At 37.9% G+C, this 19,855-nt stretch overlaps 1 protein-coding gene across 9 annotated transcripts in view; it reads left to right on the forward strand.

The window, feature by feature from the left end:
- LOC134653140 (histone deacetylase 4) overlaps positions 1-19,855 on the forward strand; it is a 121,312-nt gene that overhangs the window by 19,206 nt on the left and 82,251 nt on the right. Inside the window, exon 1 of one of the 9 annotated variants that reach the window (XM_063508457.1) lies at positions 7,569-7,892. The exons of 7 other annotated variants lie outside the window; for them this stretch is intronic. In XM_063508457.1, the coding sequence (XP_063364527.1) occupies positions 7,874-7,892 (19 nt within the window). In that variant the 5' untranslated portion in view covers positions 7,569-7,873. Of the gene's footprint in view, positions 1-7,568; positions 7,893-19,855 lie in introns of those variants that run through there. One more of the 9 variants, XM_063508453.1, reaches the window with a different exon arrangement.

Raw genomic sequence — 19,855 nt, forward strand, 5'->3', positions numbered from 1 at the left:
TAAATAAAAAAATAAAATAAAATAAAATATCTTTATTTCAGAAAATTAAAAATTCCATACAATATTGTTAGTAATACATTACAGCTACATGTTAGTAAGTACAATAAAATTAATCATTAACATAACACAACATTTTGACAATGAGATCAAGATTTATAATAATAATAATAAATGATTATGATTTCACTATAAGGTTCAAATTGTAATTTAACACTGGATGTGTGTGTAAACACATGAGCGTGGTCCCCCCCCCCCTCCCCCCGCCAAGACGAGGGGACAAATGCAATTACACCGGCACTTTGTCTCCGAACGCCGGAAAGTGCCTATTAAGTTCGGACGAATGAGCCGAAACAAAAATGCGACTTTCAGCCGACTTAGTACGTCAAGAAAATCGCTTTAATTACATCGTGGCTGTTTCCACTTCTGTGTATATTCATTAATGTTGAGAGTCCTTCAAATTTTGATACAGGTAGGAAGTCATTGATGACCCATTTTCTTCCTGGATGTGATTTTCTTTCGATTTGTTTGGGAACATGCTCAAGTTAGTTTTTTTATATCTATTTATGTATGTATGTATAATATATGCTACCGTGAAAACGCGTTTGCCCTAGTTAAAACCATGTTCGAACTAGTTTCCGTAACGCCCTGGTGAAAACTGATTTTGAATGAGATTAGTTTTCGCAAAATGCCTTGGTGAAAGACCTAAAACTTATGTTTCTTTGTAAGATGAGGAGCGATTGAATTCCACGGTTATATTAAAAAAAATTGTAAACAATGCCAATTATGTCTAAAATATTACCTACATATTTTATAGACGTAGACGTGAACGTGTGCGTGCGCTAAAATGTTGGAGCTGGACACGCACTCGTCACGCAGGCGGTGTGCCGTTTCTAATGACGATCGGTATATTACAATGCGCCCGTCCACGCGAACGTCTAACGCATATGCATCCGGTGTGCACAGAGCTTTAGATGACCGCACTACCTATTGCATATGGTAGCGGTAAGAGGAAATTGCGAGACGGTTGCAGATTGCCGGTGCATTGTGAATGCGTTTACAAATGACATAAGATAGTGCTATAGGACGCTCGTTGATCTAGAATACTAGAAATATATGTTGCAATTTCCTTTTCTGACCAAAAAAAAACAATTAAATCAAAAATCTACTCAATCAAATATCAATTCAAAAATCTATTTCCTGTTTTTTTTATTTACCTACTTTTACATTTGTTTGCTGATGTATACAGGTTTCCTCGTGTTATTTTCGTTCCCCGAAAAGCTTGTGGCAAACTTTTATGAAACTAGACTAGAACAAACACCTTTTTAATTCTCTTATAATTCTATATTATGTAGTAAATACCCAGTTTTATTTTAATTTGCATGGTGAATTGGTCGGTAATTTACGAGAATTTATGGTAATTTATTCGGAATCTTTTATTTAGTTCAGTAATGATATTTTCTTGTTGTGTTATAACTTTAGAAGTCATTTATATAATAATATGTACTTTGACCATCAAAAAACATAAATTTCCATATCTTTCCCATTACGAGAATATTACGGAAATATTCTCGGTAAATTACGTTACCGAAAGTTTCCCATAACGGAAACTTTCCGGTCGCCCATCACTACACATGACAGAAGTGATATACCTATTCTCACCACTCCACGCCACTACTGCCCTTGAGTCCGCGCGAATTATGAGCTCGATTGAGGTAATCGGTATTGTAATCGATACCGAACGACGGTGACGAACAATGCAAACGACGCGTACCTTGACTCCAGTTCAAGTTCGCGGCTTCGCACGCGCCTTTAGTTACGCAATACAACTTGTATATACCTACTTTACTGACTACTGGGGGCCTAGTCAAGAGGACAATCAAACATCGACAAACGCCAAACGAAAAGAAAAAACCGGCCAAGTGCGAGTCGGACTCGCGTTCCAAGGGTTCCGTACATTAAGTCCGACTCACGCTTGACTGCACATTTCTAATAGGTTTTGCTGTCATCTATAGGTAAAGAACTATTTTGTGTAATTTTTTTCAAAATTGTTAGACCCAGTAGTTTCGGAGATAAAGGGGGGAGGGGATGGTCGGACAGACAGACAGACGCACGAGTGATCCTATAAGGGTTTGGTTTTTTTGAGGTACGGAACCCTAAAAATGTATCGAGATTACAGATTCTAACAAAAGTTACGTCACGTGACTGTTTCCATTCATTATAACACATTCACTGCCATGCACACGTATGTGTGTTCAGTTTGTATTGAAAATGGGACGAATGGCACTGAGTGTTATGTTTCGATCGACGTTTTCTATATCAACGATTGTCATCTTGGCTATATCCTGTTCAGTGGCTTAGCTTCCACAGGCGAAACAAATTCTCTATAATATTGTCTCTATAACAGCAGTCATTAGTTTCTGTAATCGATACAGAAGACGAAGAAAGCAAACGCCTCCTTGACACAAGTTCAACTTCGAGACTTTACACAATATAACTTGTATAAATAAACCCGTGGGGTAAGGGGCACGGGGCTCCACAAGGCGCTCGGCAAACGCCTAGGGAGGCTACAGGTGACCCTCGCGCAGGCAGCTTTCTCGCGCAATGATTGGCCATACTAATACTACATACATGGATAGCAATCCAGCGCGGAAACGCTGCCTGTGATGGGGTTTTAAGAGGTATTTTAAATTTTTAGCTTTAGTTATTTTAATTGTAGTTAGTTTTAGTTTTATATTCATTTTATAACACTTATTAAATAATGAACGAGTAAAAAAAACACTTGTATAAAGTCTATTTTTTTATTCGGTACACTGAAATGACAGTTAATAGTATGGTCATGAAATGTCATTTCATACTATGAACTGTCATTTCAGTCTACCGAATAAAAAAATAGACTTTAGGTACTCTACTGTTTAGTAGTTTATTAGATTCCATAGGCGAAACATTATAATATTGTATATATAACAACAGTCATTAGTCTCTATAATCGATACAGATGACGAAGAAAGCCAACACCTCCTTGACTCGAGTTCAAGTTCGCGCTTCACGCGACTTACGCAATATAACTTGTGAACAGCACGCTACTTTGCGGTGGTTTTTTTTCTGTAATGGACTTATCATCTTCCTCGTGTTTTCCCGCTTGACAACTAAACCCGAGAATAAGCGTAAGCACTACTTTTTACGAAAGCGACTGCCATCTGACGTGGTTAGTCCGATTTCCTCACGATGTTTTCCTTCACCGAAAAGCGACTGGTAAATTTTAAATGACATGTCGTACATACGTTTCGAAAAACTTATTGGTACCAGCCGGGGTTTGAACCTGCAACCTCAGGATTGAAAATCGTACGCTCTTAGCGCTATGTCAGTAGGTTCATACTTCCGGTATTATAATTCCCACCCTTCCGGAATTTTCGGCCGAATAGTGCGGCAGGCTTTTGCACAAGTTTTAGTGTAAAACCAAAATCATATGAAACCAAATGTAATCATAGCAATCCACAACTCAATTTAATATAAATTAACGCAGAATTTCACGTGTAACAGCCTGATGGTTTCCGTCCGTAACACGCGCTGTTATGTACAATAATAAGTCACATGATATTATGGCATGTGACCGACCATTTATCCTGTTTTTGGGAGTGCTGATATTGCTGATTGATTTAAGTATTAGGCACGGAAATCTCATTGTAAAGTTCCTGCACCAAAAAAGGCCCATCGTTACAGTTTTTTCTATGATTCTAGCGAACAGGGACTCAAAATTGGAACCCATTCACAATTATGAAAATTTGAAATTTTGAAATAAGGCAAGCTTAAGAATCGGGCCGTCTTTGGTAACTTAGTTATTGGTTTTGCGTTTTAAATGTTGGTTTGTGATCTAGTTTCCTGTTGTTATAATTTTATTTATGGGTCAAAACAATAACTTTTTCTTTTGTTATTTCAGGTACGTTCTTCTAAGTCTACGACTTCTACGAGGCTTTCTTAGAGACTGGAATCCCATCAACAAGGATATATGTTTTTGGTAACGTGAATTGACATTTGGAGTTCTTATTGTTTATAAAAAATGGAACTGCTACTTCATATCATGTGATATGAATTATGATTAATCGCACCCAGTGTTGTTATTTACCTGGGTCGTATCTCTATCTCGAGATTCCCGAGGCTTTAAGGCTAAACGAAGCCTTTAGTCGTAAGAAAGACCTCGAAGCACCTCGCAGGGTTTATTCGAATGCTGTCACATGTTTAAATTGCTACATAGAGAACCTTGAAAACTTGCAAACCTGCTCAATTTGCGCAAGTCCCTCGGACCAGTTGTTTTCGCCTCACACGCCGCCAGCACGTGTTATCTACGAAACCTATATGATTCACTCCGAATTGTACTATTTAAGGAACTGCGCAGCAACTGTGTTTTAAATATTCACGAGAGCAATGGAAATACGCACTTTTTACAAGTCTGTTTCTTAGTTTCATTCATTTCTTTCTGCTTTAAATTATGAAAGAACTTCTCGACTTTATTTAACGGTCTGAAACTCTGAACTGAAACCCTACAGTCAAATTCAGTGATAATAATAAAAAATAAACTAAGAAGATACGATTTCTGTACGAGAAGTAGACTAAAGTTAGTAGGTACAGTTTTTTGATCATTTTCAATAGTTCTGTGAGCGGCAGATGCTTCTATTTCGGGCTTAATTACGTCGTAATTCAAATATAGAGAGCCAAGAATAGTTTGCCATCGATCTCCGTACTGCCTGTTATGTTTACGGTGAAATACACTTAAAACTCAATGAAAACTAGTCACTTTCTTGGAATTGTCTATAGTAAATAAACCTATTTCATTGTTCTCAAGTGTAGCTAGCAGCACTGTTATGGCTAATGTGTTGATTTCGTTAGCTGCGTATGGACACAGTAAATTTATTATGCGTAAACCGTTGCTGCCAGGATTTATCCATCTTGGAATATTTGGGAAATTGGAGAACAGCAGCCGTGACTTAATAGTAAAAACTTTAGCGTTAAACCTTAATAGAAACAGTAAATATCGGCAAAATGCGATATTTATGTGAGAAACACTGCAAACGTTTATTTATTTGATGTTACATCAAGAGACTTTCCACAATAAAATATTAACTCCTTGACACTTCGCTGAGTCACGTCGACGCCGCGAATCGAAGCGGTTATTACCGCCAACAAGTTGTAAATATAACCCTGAATCGAAAGTGTTTTGATACAAACTCTGGAGATAGGTATGACTAGTCCGGAACGAAGTGACCCGCCATTTTGGCAACAAGCGCCGAGGTCGGGTGACACACGGTTACGCGTAACGGTTAAAAATGAACCTGTGATTCAACTGTGACATTTAATACACCAGTTACACTTTTATTTAGATTTCTTGTGATTTTAAATTTGTTAAAATGAAACTACTTAAAAATCCTATTTCATTTAGCTCACAGTGTGGTATTACGAGTACCTTGCACGGTCTATACATAATTTATGACACGACTTTTTTTTATATTGACATAACTGCTATATATATTATGCAGATGCAACTTTATACGTGTAACCTTAGTTATATTATTGAAGAGTAGGTATACCTGTTATTTATTAATCGATCAGCAGTATACATAGTCTCTTTTTTGTCATCACAAAAATGTGTTTCATCGGCAAAAATATCTAGTTGTTCAGCAACAATTGCCCAAAATACTATTTTATTTCATTGATACAAGTCGTAGGTAAATACTTTTGGAACAGCTCTCTTGATAATTCAAATCTCAAGAAAAGTGTTACACAATAATTTATAAGTGTTGTACTAAAAATGACAAATAAGTACAATAAACTTAAGCAAATACATGCAAACCGTAGGCTACGATCATATATATATTATACTACTCTTTGGCTACGATTAAGTTGCGTAAGGACATTTAGAAGATATTTTATCATGTGGTACGTAATTGTATTACTTACGTAAAGGTTTTTCGTCGCTCCATTGGGACTGGCGTGTTCGGAGACCTATGATTAATTTAATATATGCGATGTTATGTGGACTGGTCAGGCAAGCTTGTTTATGTATTGCAAGCGTCACGATGATGCGAGTGCGTCTCACTTTAGTTGCACGCTTGTTTCCAAATGTCTTGGCTTTTATATTTCTAGATCTGGTTATATTTGCTACTTATGAGTTTAGTTCTTCTCTTGTATCGCTTCTATTAATACTAACTTCACTTACGTCATCAGTGTCATCACAAATGGAAATCTCTGTAATCGACAACGCAGCAAGGATATGCGTCCCACAACTCCCACAAGGCTGCGGACCTTCGTTGGATGAGTGTGGCAAAAAAAACCTAATTATTTATAAGAATTATTGGAGGCCTGTTCAGCTGTTGAGCTTTTTTGCTGATAACATGATGAATCACTTATGCCTGGCCAACTTAATGCCTCCTAAAAAGGTCGATCGTTGCCCCCATCTCTTCAAACGTGCAGAAATCTCGTATTCTCTGAGAGCCGTGCCTCGGCTACACGTGCCGCGCTCGGCACACTTTTTGCCGCTCTAATCGCCTGATACCTTAATATATTATCATGTTTTCCTGCAACAGGTATCCTTATTCGTATTCAAAAATGCCTTGATCGTGGTCACTGTCACGTATACCCTTTTTATTGCGGCTAATATTAACAATGTATCAACAATGCATGGGTTGCATCAGTTTAATATATTAGGGACACAATTTCTGCGCAATTGTGACGTTAGTAATGTCTAGTGTCGTTGACCTTTTGACCTCAAATCGTTTACATTAAATGGCTACCGCGCTCATTACTGTGGTTTTTGTTTTCCGAGAATGCGGCGGACGGAGTCCCGGCCAAGCCTGTCATCAGGTGTCACGAAGTACCTTTAAGAGATGCCGACAAAGACCTTTGTGAGAATTTTGGAACGCTGAAATAAATCGCTAATTACTTGGATGGCTGAAGGGCGTCAATTAAAGCCGTTCGTTATCATATTTCGCGTCACGGTCGCCTTTGTGTTAGTTCTTTCGTCACGGAGTTTTTAAGTTTTGTATGTCTTCAAAACAGAAGGAAGCTCTGCAATAATATCTCTATTTGTTAAAGCAATACTATTTTAATTAGCCTGCCTTCGGACTTGGAATTCGAATTGTGTTAGTAGTTGGAGGGGCAACGTCGCGCGATCACGGGTGTCAGTCATGCCACGTAATCTGTACTGTGGCAACTTACGTCAGAACCAAACTGGTGACAAATAAGTTGGAGAGGGCCAGAGGCCTCCCTGAGACAGGGTTTTGATAAATCACTGCTCTACACTGCTGACTGCTCATGATATTTTACGTTCTGTTTTGTGGGATCATTGGCCTACCTTTTGGTTTAACGGTAGTAGCTCCAAACACACTTAGAGCTTATCTCAGTTAGTTTTATCTTGGTTGCATTCTCAGCTACCTACTGCTACGAAGCCAAAGGATCCGCTTTCCGAAATTTTCTCCAGCACTGCTCACGATATTTTCTCGTTCGTTCTGTGCTGTGGGATCATTGGCCCATAACTTCCTATCAAGCATCTTAGTGTAAAGGAGCCCTAACGCCAGTTTATTTGTGTTTGGAGTGCAGATTTTCCGTTGTCAATAAACAAACAAACGGATACGCTACTCGTCGGGCTCAATCACACTATATAGTGAACGGCGGCGCCGCGGGCGCAGGCAGGGGGCGTCAGTCAGTCAGTGTCCGACCAGCGAGCCGAACGCGCGCTCGCGCCGTGTAGTGCCGCATGAGATGCCCGCGTCACACGCAGTGGATCCTGTTTGTGTTCTAGTTCAATAAAGTGTCTAAAGTGGATTCCGGAGGACTTTACCCGGCCGTGGAGCACGCCCGCCGGCTCGAGCGCTCCCAGGCCATGTATGTCATAAATTTAGGTGAGTCCGCAATCCTTCGCCGTTCCGTCGTCATCGATCCACATTCTTCCGATGCACGGTCCTATAATTGGAACTAGACGGAACCGGTCCTGGGCCGGCTCGAGAGATCCGCGGACAAGCGTATTGTTGCGAGATCTAGGCCTAGTTTTTTCGCAATATGCAAATCCTCGAGGCCCGCCCGGGCTTTCTCTACTGCGCCCGCAGATAGTATCGGAGAATCGGGAACCAGTTAACTCGGCTACGCAAACAGATCGCGCGATCGTGATTCCATTTCAATTTCTGTCTTATTCATAGCACAGTTGTCTATGTACGCATGTTTTTATTACAGTTCACTGACGAGTGTGGGCGTGTGTTGGTGTTTGCGCTATCTGATGCTATTTTGGTCCAGCGCGTGTGTGCGTGTCGTCCGCTCGGCGTGTAATTGTGTGTGTCTCGTATCCGCGTTCAGCCTCTTATCATTTTCTTCGCTCAATACCGACCGTCGCGCATTACGTGATGTGTTGTCACGACACGGATACATTTTCATCTCCGTTGTTTATAGCTCCGACATGTCAAGTCACCAAACTTTGTATTTTCCCCAGAGTATGATGCCAAGAAGCAGACTGCTGTAAGCGTCACAGTAATAGTCTTAATGATTTAGTTATCATTGGCTATTGCGTGTATGATAGTGTTATCAAAGATAACATCGACAATGTGGGTCGTATTCATTCAGCAAATACATATCTAGAACATACCATAAACTTTAGATTACTGAAGTAATAGAAGAGAAGATAGAACACAACGAAACCTCAAGGTATAGTTAGAGTAAAACGAGTCATAAAATTAACGCTTTTTCAATGATATTTTTTTTAAAGGTCAATTAAAGTAGGAGTTTTTATTGTAAGATTGGTTTGAACTTCATCAGGTTGACGGGATAAAAACATTAACTTAAAGTGAAAATAAAAGGCCAAATGAAAACTGCTTGTAGCCAAAGCAAATGCTCCAACCCAATGATTAATAAACATTCTGGAAACGTAACAGCATCATAGAAGGTTGACAACTAAAGTAAGTATGTATGTATGTATGTCACTTTATTGCACATAAAAATGTTTACAAAAAACAGAAACAACAGAGTAAAAGATGCAAGTGTATGTACAAAGGCGGACTTATCCCTAATAGGGATCTCTTCCAGCTAACCTTTGAGAAAATGAGAGATGAACAAACATTAAAAGGTGAAAGACAACTAAAACTGAACATATAACTATATTACAATTTTGGACACACTACTTTATGTAAGACGAGAACAGAAAAAAGAAAAAGGAAAGATAAGCCAGTATACTATAGTAAAGTAAGGCTGTTACAATTACAACAATGTCAATACAGAACTTATTCCATTTTGACTATATATAATATGAAACACGTTTAGCGCGGATTGGCGATGTTAGTTTAGGTGGCTATGTGGAAAAACAAGTTGTGAGCAAACAACTTTACCACAGTTGCTACATACACGTTTTGTATTTACACTTTGTGGCCATGTGTATTTGGGTTTTCATACTGAAGTACCCGCACTTGGAGGTTGTGATGTTCTGAAAATTCTTGACCGTGGTTCAGAAGTCAATTTTGACAGCAAAAACAAAAATCATTTTATTTTTACTATACTTACAGCTGTTTATGGTAAAAAAATGTTTATTACACAAAATGGATTGAATTTAAAAACAAAATTGTTTTCGAAGCAGCAAGAATGAATTGTTTTTAAATTATACTGAATCCATATCTACATTAAAAAAAACTGCTCCTACTCGTTTTGTTGCAAAAACGTATTTGCGCTCGTGTGGCACAATGTTCAAAATATTTTTGATTAAAGTAATAAATAGTAGACGAAGCATCAGTTTGGTCATAATCATCATCATAACTTAAGAGCTTTGCTCTTGTCGATGGAGTAATCGCCAATCATTTCTTCCTTGTGCCAGTCTTTTAATTTCCTCATACGACGTATCATTTTTTATTTGGCTAAGTTATTCTAGGTTTCCCTTCTTCTCTTGTCTTTTCAATCCTGCCTTCCAAGATGTTCAGGTTTGGTAAGTTGCCCTTAACGAGATTAAAACTTGTTATTGCATTTTGAATTCACAATTTTACATCTTGTAAATTTTGTGAGTCAGTTGGGCAAATGTGTAATACTCGTAAGTCGTACATAATATTAATATCGTATTGTGAGCGTATTTATTAGAAAATATTCGGTTATTAAAATACATAGAGTCCGTCTAAAATAAATTAGCACCGACTTAAACAGAACAAATTGATGGAGTGTCAATATAAACGTCACATTTTCATATAAGTTTGACATTGCCACACTTCATTATTGCAAATGCCATGCAAAGTTAGCTTGGTCCGACTATAATGTGCTTGGATAAATTTGGTAAAAATTGAAACTTGTCAACCAGTTAAGTCGACAAATGTTTATCAATCTCCTTCCGACCTGTGCCCTGTTTATCAAAAGCTTGTAACTTGTAATACAAGTGGAAGTCCCTTTCTAACAAAAGCTGTCAAAAAGGGACTTCCACTTGTATTACAAGCTTTTGATACACAGGGCACTGGGGCCCGTTTCTCAAAAGCTTGTAACTTGTAATACAAGTGGAAGCCCCTTTCCAACTAAAGCTGTCAAAAAGTGACATCCGCTTGTATTACAAGTTACAAGCTTTTGAGAAACGGGCCCCTGCTGCTGCTGGGCCTTAGTTGCCTGATAATAAATGATATTTGATTTGATAAAGATTAAGAAGGAATACTTACAGCAAAACAAATGCTGTAAATACAAGTTCTGCTAAAAGATTAAATTATCACGAAGAAGTGTATTTTAAACTTGTTATCAGCAAAAACTCTTTTGGCTCCGCCCAGTGCAGCACAAACACCGCCCTTTCATTTGCATATTGTGTTGTTGTCAAATAAGTACTTATTGTTTCTCTCTATATGTGCACAATTGCAGAGTTGAATAACACCCAAAACGACCTTCAGTTGGCAATTTTTTTGTCATTGGGACGAGGAACATGTTGAGCCAGTCAACATGGGTATTCATTATATATTATAACAATAAATTGTTGATTAAAATCAGATAACGTTGCAATTTTGCCAACACAACAATGAAAGCTAGTGATTACCTTATTTCAAGGTAGATAATACCATTGTATCACTAATGGAATGTAGTGTCCCTTTACTCCATTTGGCGATTTAAATGTTAATATGAACTAGAACAATATTGAGAGATGTCTGCATTGGCAACATTTAACATAAGGTCAAGTGAGGTAAATGCAACTATGGGGTTATTGCGTCTCTCCGTTCTTTCTCGAATACGAATGGTCGAAACGCCCTCTACTATGCAACGTTTCATGCCTGAGGTACTTGGAAATGAAACGTTGCATAGTAGAGGGCGTTTCGACCAATCGTATTCGAGAAAGAACGAAGAGACGCAATAACCCCATAGTTGCATTTACCTCACTTGACCTTAAGCTAATTTTGACATAAATTATTATGTCTTATCTCAACGAATTCACTAGACTGCCGCATGCTTCTGTTCTTGCAAAGACTCCAAGCTGCTATTAAGACCATTAGACCCATGACCTCTCAAATATGATTACGACATGTATGTAATGTACTTCCAGTTTACCAGATACGAGGCCCTTTGAATTCGATTCCATTCGGTTCGCATATTCTAAAATATTGGGTTCAGTAACTTCGGCTTGCCCAACAACATGTTTACCACCCGGTTAACGTTTGTAAATTGAAGTTCCACTAGTGTTGAAATTATGTGTATTTGTTCTTAGAAACCTAAATTAGCGCCACCATTGAAACATCTCTTGCAACGAGCCGCAGCCCCACCGTCAAGGTGATGAATCGTCAATTTTGCGTCAGTATTTAAGATTTATCCCCATCGCTATTGACCTGGTTACGTGCCCGTTACGCAAACTGGTTCTGGGACTTCTGGGAGACACGCCGGCGTCCCGGCCACTGACCCGCTGCGTTTAACAACACCATTTATCGCATACTTATTACCTTAAGGTTCGTTGTGGTCAATTTTATCAGTGAGTTTCTCAGACAAGCGGAAATTTTGTTTAATGGTACGTACGAGTGTACACTTGATCTCTTCTCTCCCTCACAGTGACTTCCTAGAAGTCAGACGGGCGAAGATTTCTTATTGATAATGTAAATTACGCATGAATATGAATATTTTCTTTTCTTATGCCCCTCCAAGACTTGACACAGCAAGATGTAAACAATTTACACCGGTAGACAATAGCAGGTACCTATACTTTGGATATAGCCTGGGTTGTAATATAAATCCTAAATCTGTACTTCCCTTCCAGCAGACTCCAGAGCTCCCATCTTTCTTTTAGATTTTGTGACCCGGCCAGCTTATCAGACGGATATACATAACTGATGGAACTTACTTTTGGACAGCTCGTATTAATTTATCTATGCTCTAAATTTGTTCCGGTGGCGGCTTCAAGACAGTCTCGCTCATATTTTCATTTCTCGAATCATATACATATGTTCAGTGTTGTCTGCTCGACCGTGCTACAATAATTGTATTAAAGTCATGTAAATCATTAATGAATGAGACGGTGTTTTCGCGCGAAGTTGCTTTATTCTCCAAGTTACGTCAGGAGAAGCTGCGAATGACGCACGCGCAGCCCGAAATAAATGCCGGCCGAGTCTAGACGCTATCGCCAGGCTTTTCATTGATTTTATAATTTCAACTAACACTCAAAAACTCATTTGTATTAGTTTTACGACTAGAACTGTTTTATTTCTGCGCTATTCCGTTTTGTGCCGGCCAATAATGTTGCGACTTCGTTTTGATTTTAATTAACTCTTTTAAACGTTTCTTGACTACGTTTACTTGTTTACCGTTTTGGGGCGCTAATGCGATTCATTGATGCTGCTAGAAATCGTCCTCATTGAGTGCTTTTTGTTTGAAAACGTCTCATATTTGCCAAATATTATTTGGAGATTATGTCACGTACTTTATATTTTCAAGATGCTTTGCTATACATGTCAACTAGTGCCAGAATTTATTAATATCGTTGACAGAAAACTACGAACTGAATTGTTATTTCCTTCTATTTAGCATCAAAAAAATCATTAGTAATGTAATACTCTGCAGGACAATTGAAATAAACAAACTAGATGCCACAAAGGCTAGCAGCTTCTACATTATTCATTACATAATTTTAAATATGCTCGGTCATTCATTCATGAGTTATCCTGCAATGAACCACTTAAAGTTGGAACACATTAATTGAAAACCGCAATGACGTCTGTACGTTTGGTTTTCTAGCTGCACTGGTTCCTGATCAAGTTAACAAGGAAAAACAATTCTAATAAACATTTAAATTGGTTTAAATCGCTCGTACAAAACCACATAATTTTCAATACCGTAGAAAAATACGTGTATAAATGACGAACGTTACTTATAACAATACATCCTTTGTGCTACGGATATAATACTTGCAACCCCTGTGGAGTTGCAGGTGTCCATAGGCGATGGTAATTGCTTACCATCAGGCGATTCGTCTGCTTTTTCAGTGCTTTTAAGTACCTATGTCCTGTATTGAGTGTTGCATGTTTCTCTTTAAGTCACACACTCAATCGTCAGCTAACTATAAGGATACCCGTGAAAGTAAAATGTAACAGCAACAAAACTTTTTACAAGCAACTTACATCGGACTCGTACTTATTTTCCACAATTAATGATATAAAAAATTCAGTGTGATTGTTGTAGAAGCTATGTTGTCCGTTACGCATAGACGCACGTTTATTTATTCTAGTTTCCTAGTCAGAAGATGTCGCAAAAAGTTAGCCTTGTCTCTAAAACGTTCCTGACTTCCGCAAACACTTCCGCTATCGTTCGTCGTTCTAGAAACTAAACTAATGAAAATATGTAGCCTAAAACAGTGTTGGCTATTTTAAAACACAATTAGACATGCATCTCTATTACATATTTTGAGTATTGCCAGTCACGTATCAAAAGAACTTCAGTAACCTTTTAAGATTTATTTATGTTTTGTAATTGAAGTGACATTGTCGATCCAAGGAGAAACAAGAAAATTACGTTTAACATTAAAAGGTCGATGTTTCATGTAGTATGAAGGCGTGGGTTATGTTAGATTTATTGAAGAAAAGCGGCGCGCGCCGGTACTATAAGTACGCGACCTTTTTGCAGTTTTTGCGCGTGGGCAGAAATTGGAGCACTCACGCAATTTTCATATTACTTCTGCGGGAAATCCCGACAGGTATCCATACCTAATCAGCCTATAAATATCCCCCTAAACTTAGTAGTCACGTTAAATATAACGATTACTTCATGCCGCGTCATGACGCCTACGTAAATATTTGACGTTTGGCTTTTAAGTGGAAAGCTAAAAATAGAAGTTATGCGAAAAATAAAAGGTTATCGGTACCCACGTCATTCATTATTATGGCAATCGTTGAGAATGTTGAGATTAATTAAAAGAGTAAGTACCTAAGCATTTCTGGTAAACAATAAGATTTATACCTCCACTATTAAGAGGTCAAATTCTGAAATCGATAAAGCCAAGAGGAGCATTAAATTAAGGTATACGTAAATAATATGATTCAAATATCATTCTGATGTCATCAGTGTTCGTTCGAATTGCCCTGTCAGCCGTCACAATCATCTTATAAACCGGAGTTGTTTTTCACGATTTCCATACATCGACATCGCGCCACCTCACCGGTTTTTGTTATAACAATAATGGCTTCGGCTGTCACGTTTTTGCAGTAAACGTGTGCTGCCAAAATGGCCGTACCTTCAAAATGGCGTCATCGTCATCTCCAAGTCGATTTGTTTGTGTTCTGTTAAATGTGAACATTAATGGTCGCGTTAGCTCTATCTCTATTAAATACTAAAGATGAATGCCTCTGAAACTATTTAGTTTTAATAGTCCTATTTATGTTGATAAATCACTTTACGTCATCGACCTGTTGGGTTGATAAATAAAATGCTTTCAACTTTGCGTTTCTCTTTCCCTCATCTAATTATTATGACTATTAATCATATATAAATGTTTCTCTCGCTTACATTATTTGTTACTGCTTCAGAACCTCTAGTTTGTTTTCCGAAGTTTTACTCTCCATTTCAAGATCTTCGGAATTCCTTGTTACGTTATGAGCTACTTAAATAATGCGTTTTTTTTTCAATCAAATAACACAATATTTATTTGTTTAAAGATCGTTTATTCTTCTCGCCATCTTCAGCTATAATTAGTCATACATGCTCCTAATTTAGTTCTATTTATATTTCCGTGATGTTTCTACCAGCCACCATGCATATCTACCCATTACACAAATAGACTCAAGTCTCAAGTGTGTGACGAAGCCTTATTAAAATGACGTTATTAGCTCCTATAATTGTAGTGCTAGTTTGTACGGCTAAATATAGACTTGTTATTGGTTTTCGACTGTTGCGTCGCTTACTGGAGTCTAAGCATTATTCATGACACATAGCAAACACCTATTTTTTTTTTGTAACAAACACAAATGTCGAAATAACGGAGTTAAAAACGATTATGGATGGCCTGTTAGATTAGACAGACTTTTGTGAATAACGGTTTTTTACTACCATATGTCCGCGACTGTGTAGATGATGATTGATTGATAAAAACTATCCTATTATGTCCCTCCTTGGTCCACAAACTATCTCCATACGAAATTTCATCTAAATCGGTTCAGCGGTTTAAGCGTGAAGAAGGAACAGACTAATTTCTCCATGGATCTGTTTCCAGAGGTTGCCATTTTACATACTGATGGCTTATGCAATTGATGCCCTTATTGACCGATTTACTACGACAAAAGTTTGTCTGACCTGTCATTGTCAAAAAGACGCCCTGATACGTTATTAGACTTTATTAGTCTCCATCTCAAGTGCCACTTGCCTAAAAATAGCTCCTCCTCTGGTTGGCGACAATCTACTGCGACCATTAAACGTTTCCCAATGCCCCAGACAGACGAGACGCAATAAATGTAACGATTCCATGGTGTACTTTAGAGATTGTGAAATAGTCAAGTCGGTTAACCTCAATATAAAACACTTGACTGTCTCTCTAGTTAGTCTCCATAAGGGGTCATTTGAAAAAACAAAGAGCAGAAAAAAAGAAGACGGTTAACTTCTAAAATCGATGGTTGAAAGATCACTGTTTTGTTTGTTTGTTCTTAGGTTATGTTTCCGAAATTGCCTCTCTTCTCTTATTTTCTTATGGAGATCAAAATTTTCCATTCCCAAAATAAAAGTTCCTTCGTTTCCTGTGAAATGTTCCTGAAATTTCTGAGAACTTTTCTACCTTTTTCTCACACTATTTAATTATTTATGGGTATGAGAACATCTACATATTTGTTGTTTGCTGTTTTATCTGTAAAAAACCATGCAATTTTGTAATTTTTAAGCCAAATTTAGTTATTACCAGAGCAATCGGACGATGATATTGTTCCGATTCTGGCCACACAAAATCCTAATTTTCCCGTTCCGTACCTTGCCAGACTATAACAATACAAAAACTCTTGAGTGTGAACACCTCAAACGACAACAAACTGCTAAAAGAAAAGGTAGACAAGCTGATACATTCAGTCAACTACAGACGATTGCATCTAAAGAGCGATCTCTCCCATAGACTTGTCGGTCCAAGAATTAAACAAGCTCGCACTTGCATCGTATCGTATCGTATGATGTAATTGGATTGGTCACATGTAGCAGCAGCCAGTCCCATTTATAGTGCGTCAATTGTCACAATGTGGGCAGGAAGCTGGAACAGTCCGCTCCGGGCCCGAACTGGTTGCAGGTAGTGAGTGTTACGTCACTAGAGCAGACCGAGGAGCGAGGTTAATCTTAGGAAAAGACCCGAAGGCGTCTTGATTAGTGATGTGCTGGTGTTCAGTTATTCGTTTTTGTGTAAGAATAAACCTGAATCCGAATGTGAATCGCTTATTAATATCTGGATATCTCAAAAGCATTAAGTAGTGATCAGATCCACAGCTTACAATGTTTAGTTTATTAGATATAATATTTAAGCTTGCTTGGTATTTTCCTCGATAGTATTTGCGTGCTCGATGCAAATTTGTCTACTAACCATGCCTCTTGGGTCGCAGTGAAAGTGACATAAACAACCCCATAAAACGCACTGAGGTTTATAAAGTCAATTTCCTTAATGGGTCGCCCTGATTCGTTTACTGCCACAGGCTTATGTGCACGTGGATGTGGAAGATTCCGCCGCACTAAATTGATCACAATTGATGCGACTTTATTGCCACTGTTGGTATCAGCTGTCTGTACCATTCGTATTCTAATCGATGCTGCCGTGATATTAGTGAAATTATTAGCGATAACTTTGCTTTGGCTATCTGATTGGATATTTATTTATGTGATGGTCTTCTAAATTGTTCCATGCACAATGGTAACAGAGTTGCATTAATCTTAAAAAGGAATTAAAAGTACTAACAACTTGTTTTATGTTGATGTGCAATAATATGCATAATACACATACAGTATGTAATGCGTGTGTTTTCAATATTTTGCTTTTCTGTGACATTCCATTCAATCAGAAATGTTCCGCGGTCAAATCTTCACTTCAAGGACAGCCCATATAAACCTAACAACAAACATTGGATACGACACGTATATGATTGAGAGCATTAAAGAAGATAGTCGCATATACGGTCTAGTTGGATAGATAGGTTACATCTGTTGTTATCAGACTGCAATCTAAGTCGCTTGGACTATCGACACATAATGTCGCGATATTATTCCGCTGGTCGTAACCTAACTAGGTTTACGCGCGGAATCTTCCCCAGTATGCGTACGGTGATTCATGGTTGAGGGTTATTTGCGTTGTTAAACCGGTATCTTTCAGTTCTTCTTGAGTCTCTAGTTACAACTGAGGAGTTTCTAATTTGATATCATCTTTTTCTACAACCTATACTCGTCGCACTACTGGGTGCAGGAATCCAGACAATGTGATTTTGGCTATGGTGGTAGTGTGCCTACGCTAGGTTTTAGGCTTGCTAGCCCAGAGGGCTTTGGTGTCTTTACATACATCTTTGAATTTCTTCATAGATGTGAACAGGTTCCCAAACGATGTTTGCGTTTTCCTTTATAGAAAAGCAACTGATTCTGCTGTACGTAGCAAATACGTAATAGTACCTTTGCGTCTGAATGAACATACGATGTATTAGGAATTTTGACTCAATACCTACCCTGTTCTCGGAAACTAAATAGCATAAGCGTTTTGGCATCCCTAGCTGTAAGTTTATGCATCTGAATTAAATAAAGAAATAGCTTAAGTCGAAACGAAATCAAAAATCGAGTTCAAAAGTCAGTAATTACTCAAAATAGGATTTCCAACAAATATACAGAAAACTCAAGCTCCTTATACAAGCTCGATAACCTAAAATGAGCCAGCGCCAAACCAAAACGACCTAACTATACACGCAGGCAATAAATAAATAAATAAATAAAATAAATAAATATTGTGGGACATCTTACACAGATCAACTTAGCCCCAAACTAAGCAAAGCTTGTACTATGGGTGCTAGGCGACGATATACATACGTATATAGATAAATACATACTTATATACATAGAAAACATCCATGACTACGGAACAAATATTAGTGTTTATCACACAAATAAATGCCCTACTACTACTACTACTTAGCAGGCAGGGTCACTACCCACTAGGCCAGACCGGTCGTCAAACTATCTAAGTACTATTTTCCTCGAGCTGCACACGCAACAGGTGGACCTTTGGCTTATCATTATCACAAGCTTCACTAAACAATCGATTCACTTATAGTAACAACTCCATACATGACATGATCGCGTGAGTTGTCTAAACGTAATATAAACTGAAAGTCATATAAAATTTGTTTTGAATTATCTGGTAAATTGGCGTTTGTTTGCATGCTATAATCGCACTTGAGATATCGAATATGTAAATTTACGTGACCTAGGGCTCGTTTCTCAAAATCTTTTAACTTGTATTAAGTGGAAGCAGGGATCGGATACCGGTATTTTTTGTATGGGAACGGAAACGGTATTTTTTCGTTCTTTGCTAATTACTTCATTTCTAATTGAGCAATCTAATAATACGAAGTCGTAACCTAAAAACACAACTGAGTCCTACATTTCAAGTATAAAATAATTCGAAAAATATGGTTATTTCTAAGTTTTTGCAAAAAACCGGTTCCGATCCCTGAGTGGAAGTATGTACCTTTCTAACAAAAGCTGTCACACAGTGACATCCGCTTGCTTGTATTATAAGTTACAAGTTTTTGAGAAACGGGCCCCTAATCTTTCATACTATTTGCCACCTATGTCACCTATAAACTGTCAAAACAACTACTCGTAATGTATCCCGTAGCCGCCGAGCAGGCGCCACTGCCGCGTACAGGTAATAGGTGTGAATAATTACCGTACAATACCTGCCGTATTCGAACTTCAAGATATTCACAAGAGACGACACGTACTAGATCCATTCTAAATACGTTATAGTTTAGATTTCAACTAGTTCTCTTTTGCAGCTCAATTCGGGCAACCAATGTCACTTTTACGTTAGATATAGTGTTAGACATCTATTACATGTGAATTGGATCTTTAAGTCATATCGTGTGGAAATCGTTCAAGAGTATCTCCAGAATCGCAGAAATGTCAAATTTCACAGATTAGATCTTAAACATATCGTTATCGTATCTTGGTGACATCTAAAAGATATCTAGTAGATGTCTATTTCAAAATCCGAATCAGGCCCGTACATTTGCATTGTATTTTGAACTTTGTACACTAGTACTAGTTAATGTGTTAAAAATATTTTATTCATGGACGGAAAATAATAGTCATTCAAATTAGATGCGAATCTACATTGTCAAAATAAGTGTCATTAACAGTGTTTGAGCAATATTATTAATAATGTCGCTTAACTTGA

Source organism: Cydia amplana, chromosome 12, assembly GCF_948474715.1.
Source record: "Cydia amplana chromosome 12, ilCydAmpl1.1, whole genome shotgun sequence".
In the NCBI taxonomy this organism is placed as follows: Eukaryota; Metazoa; Arthropoda; class Insecta; order Lepidoptera; family Tortricidae; genus Cydia; species Cydia amplana.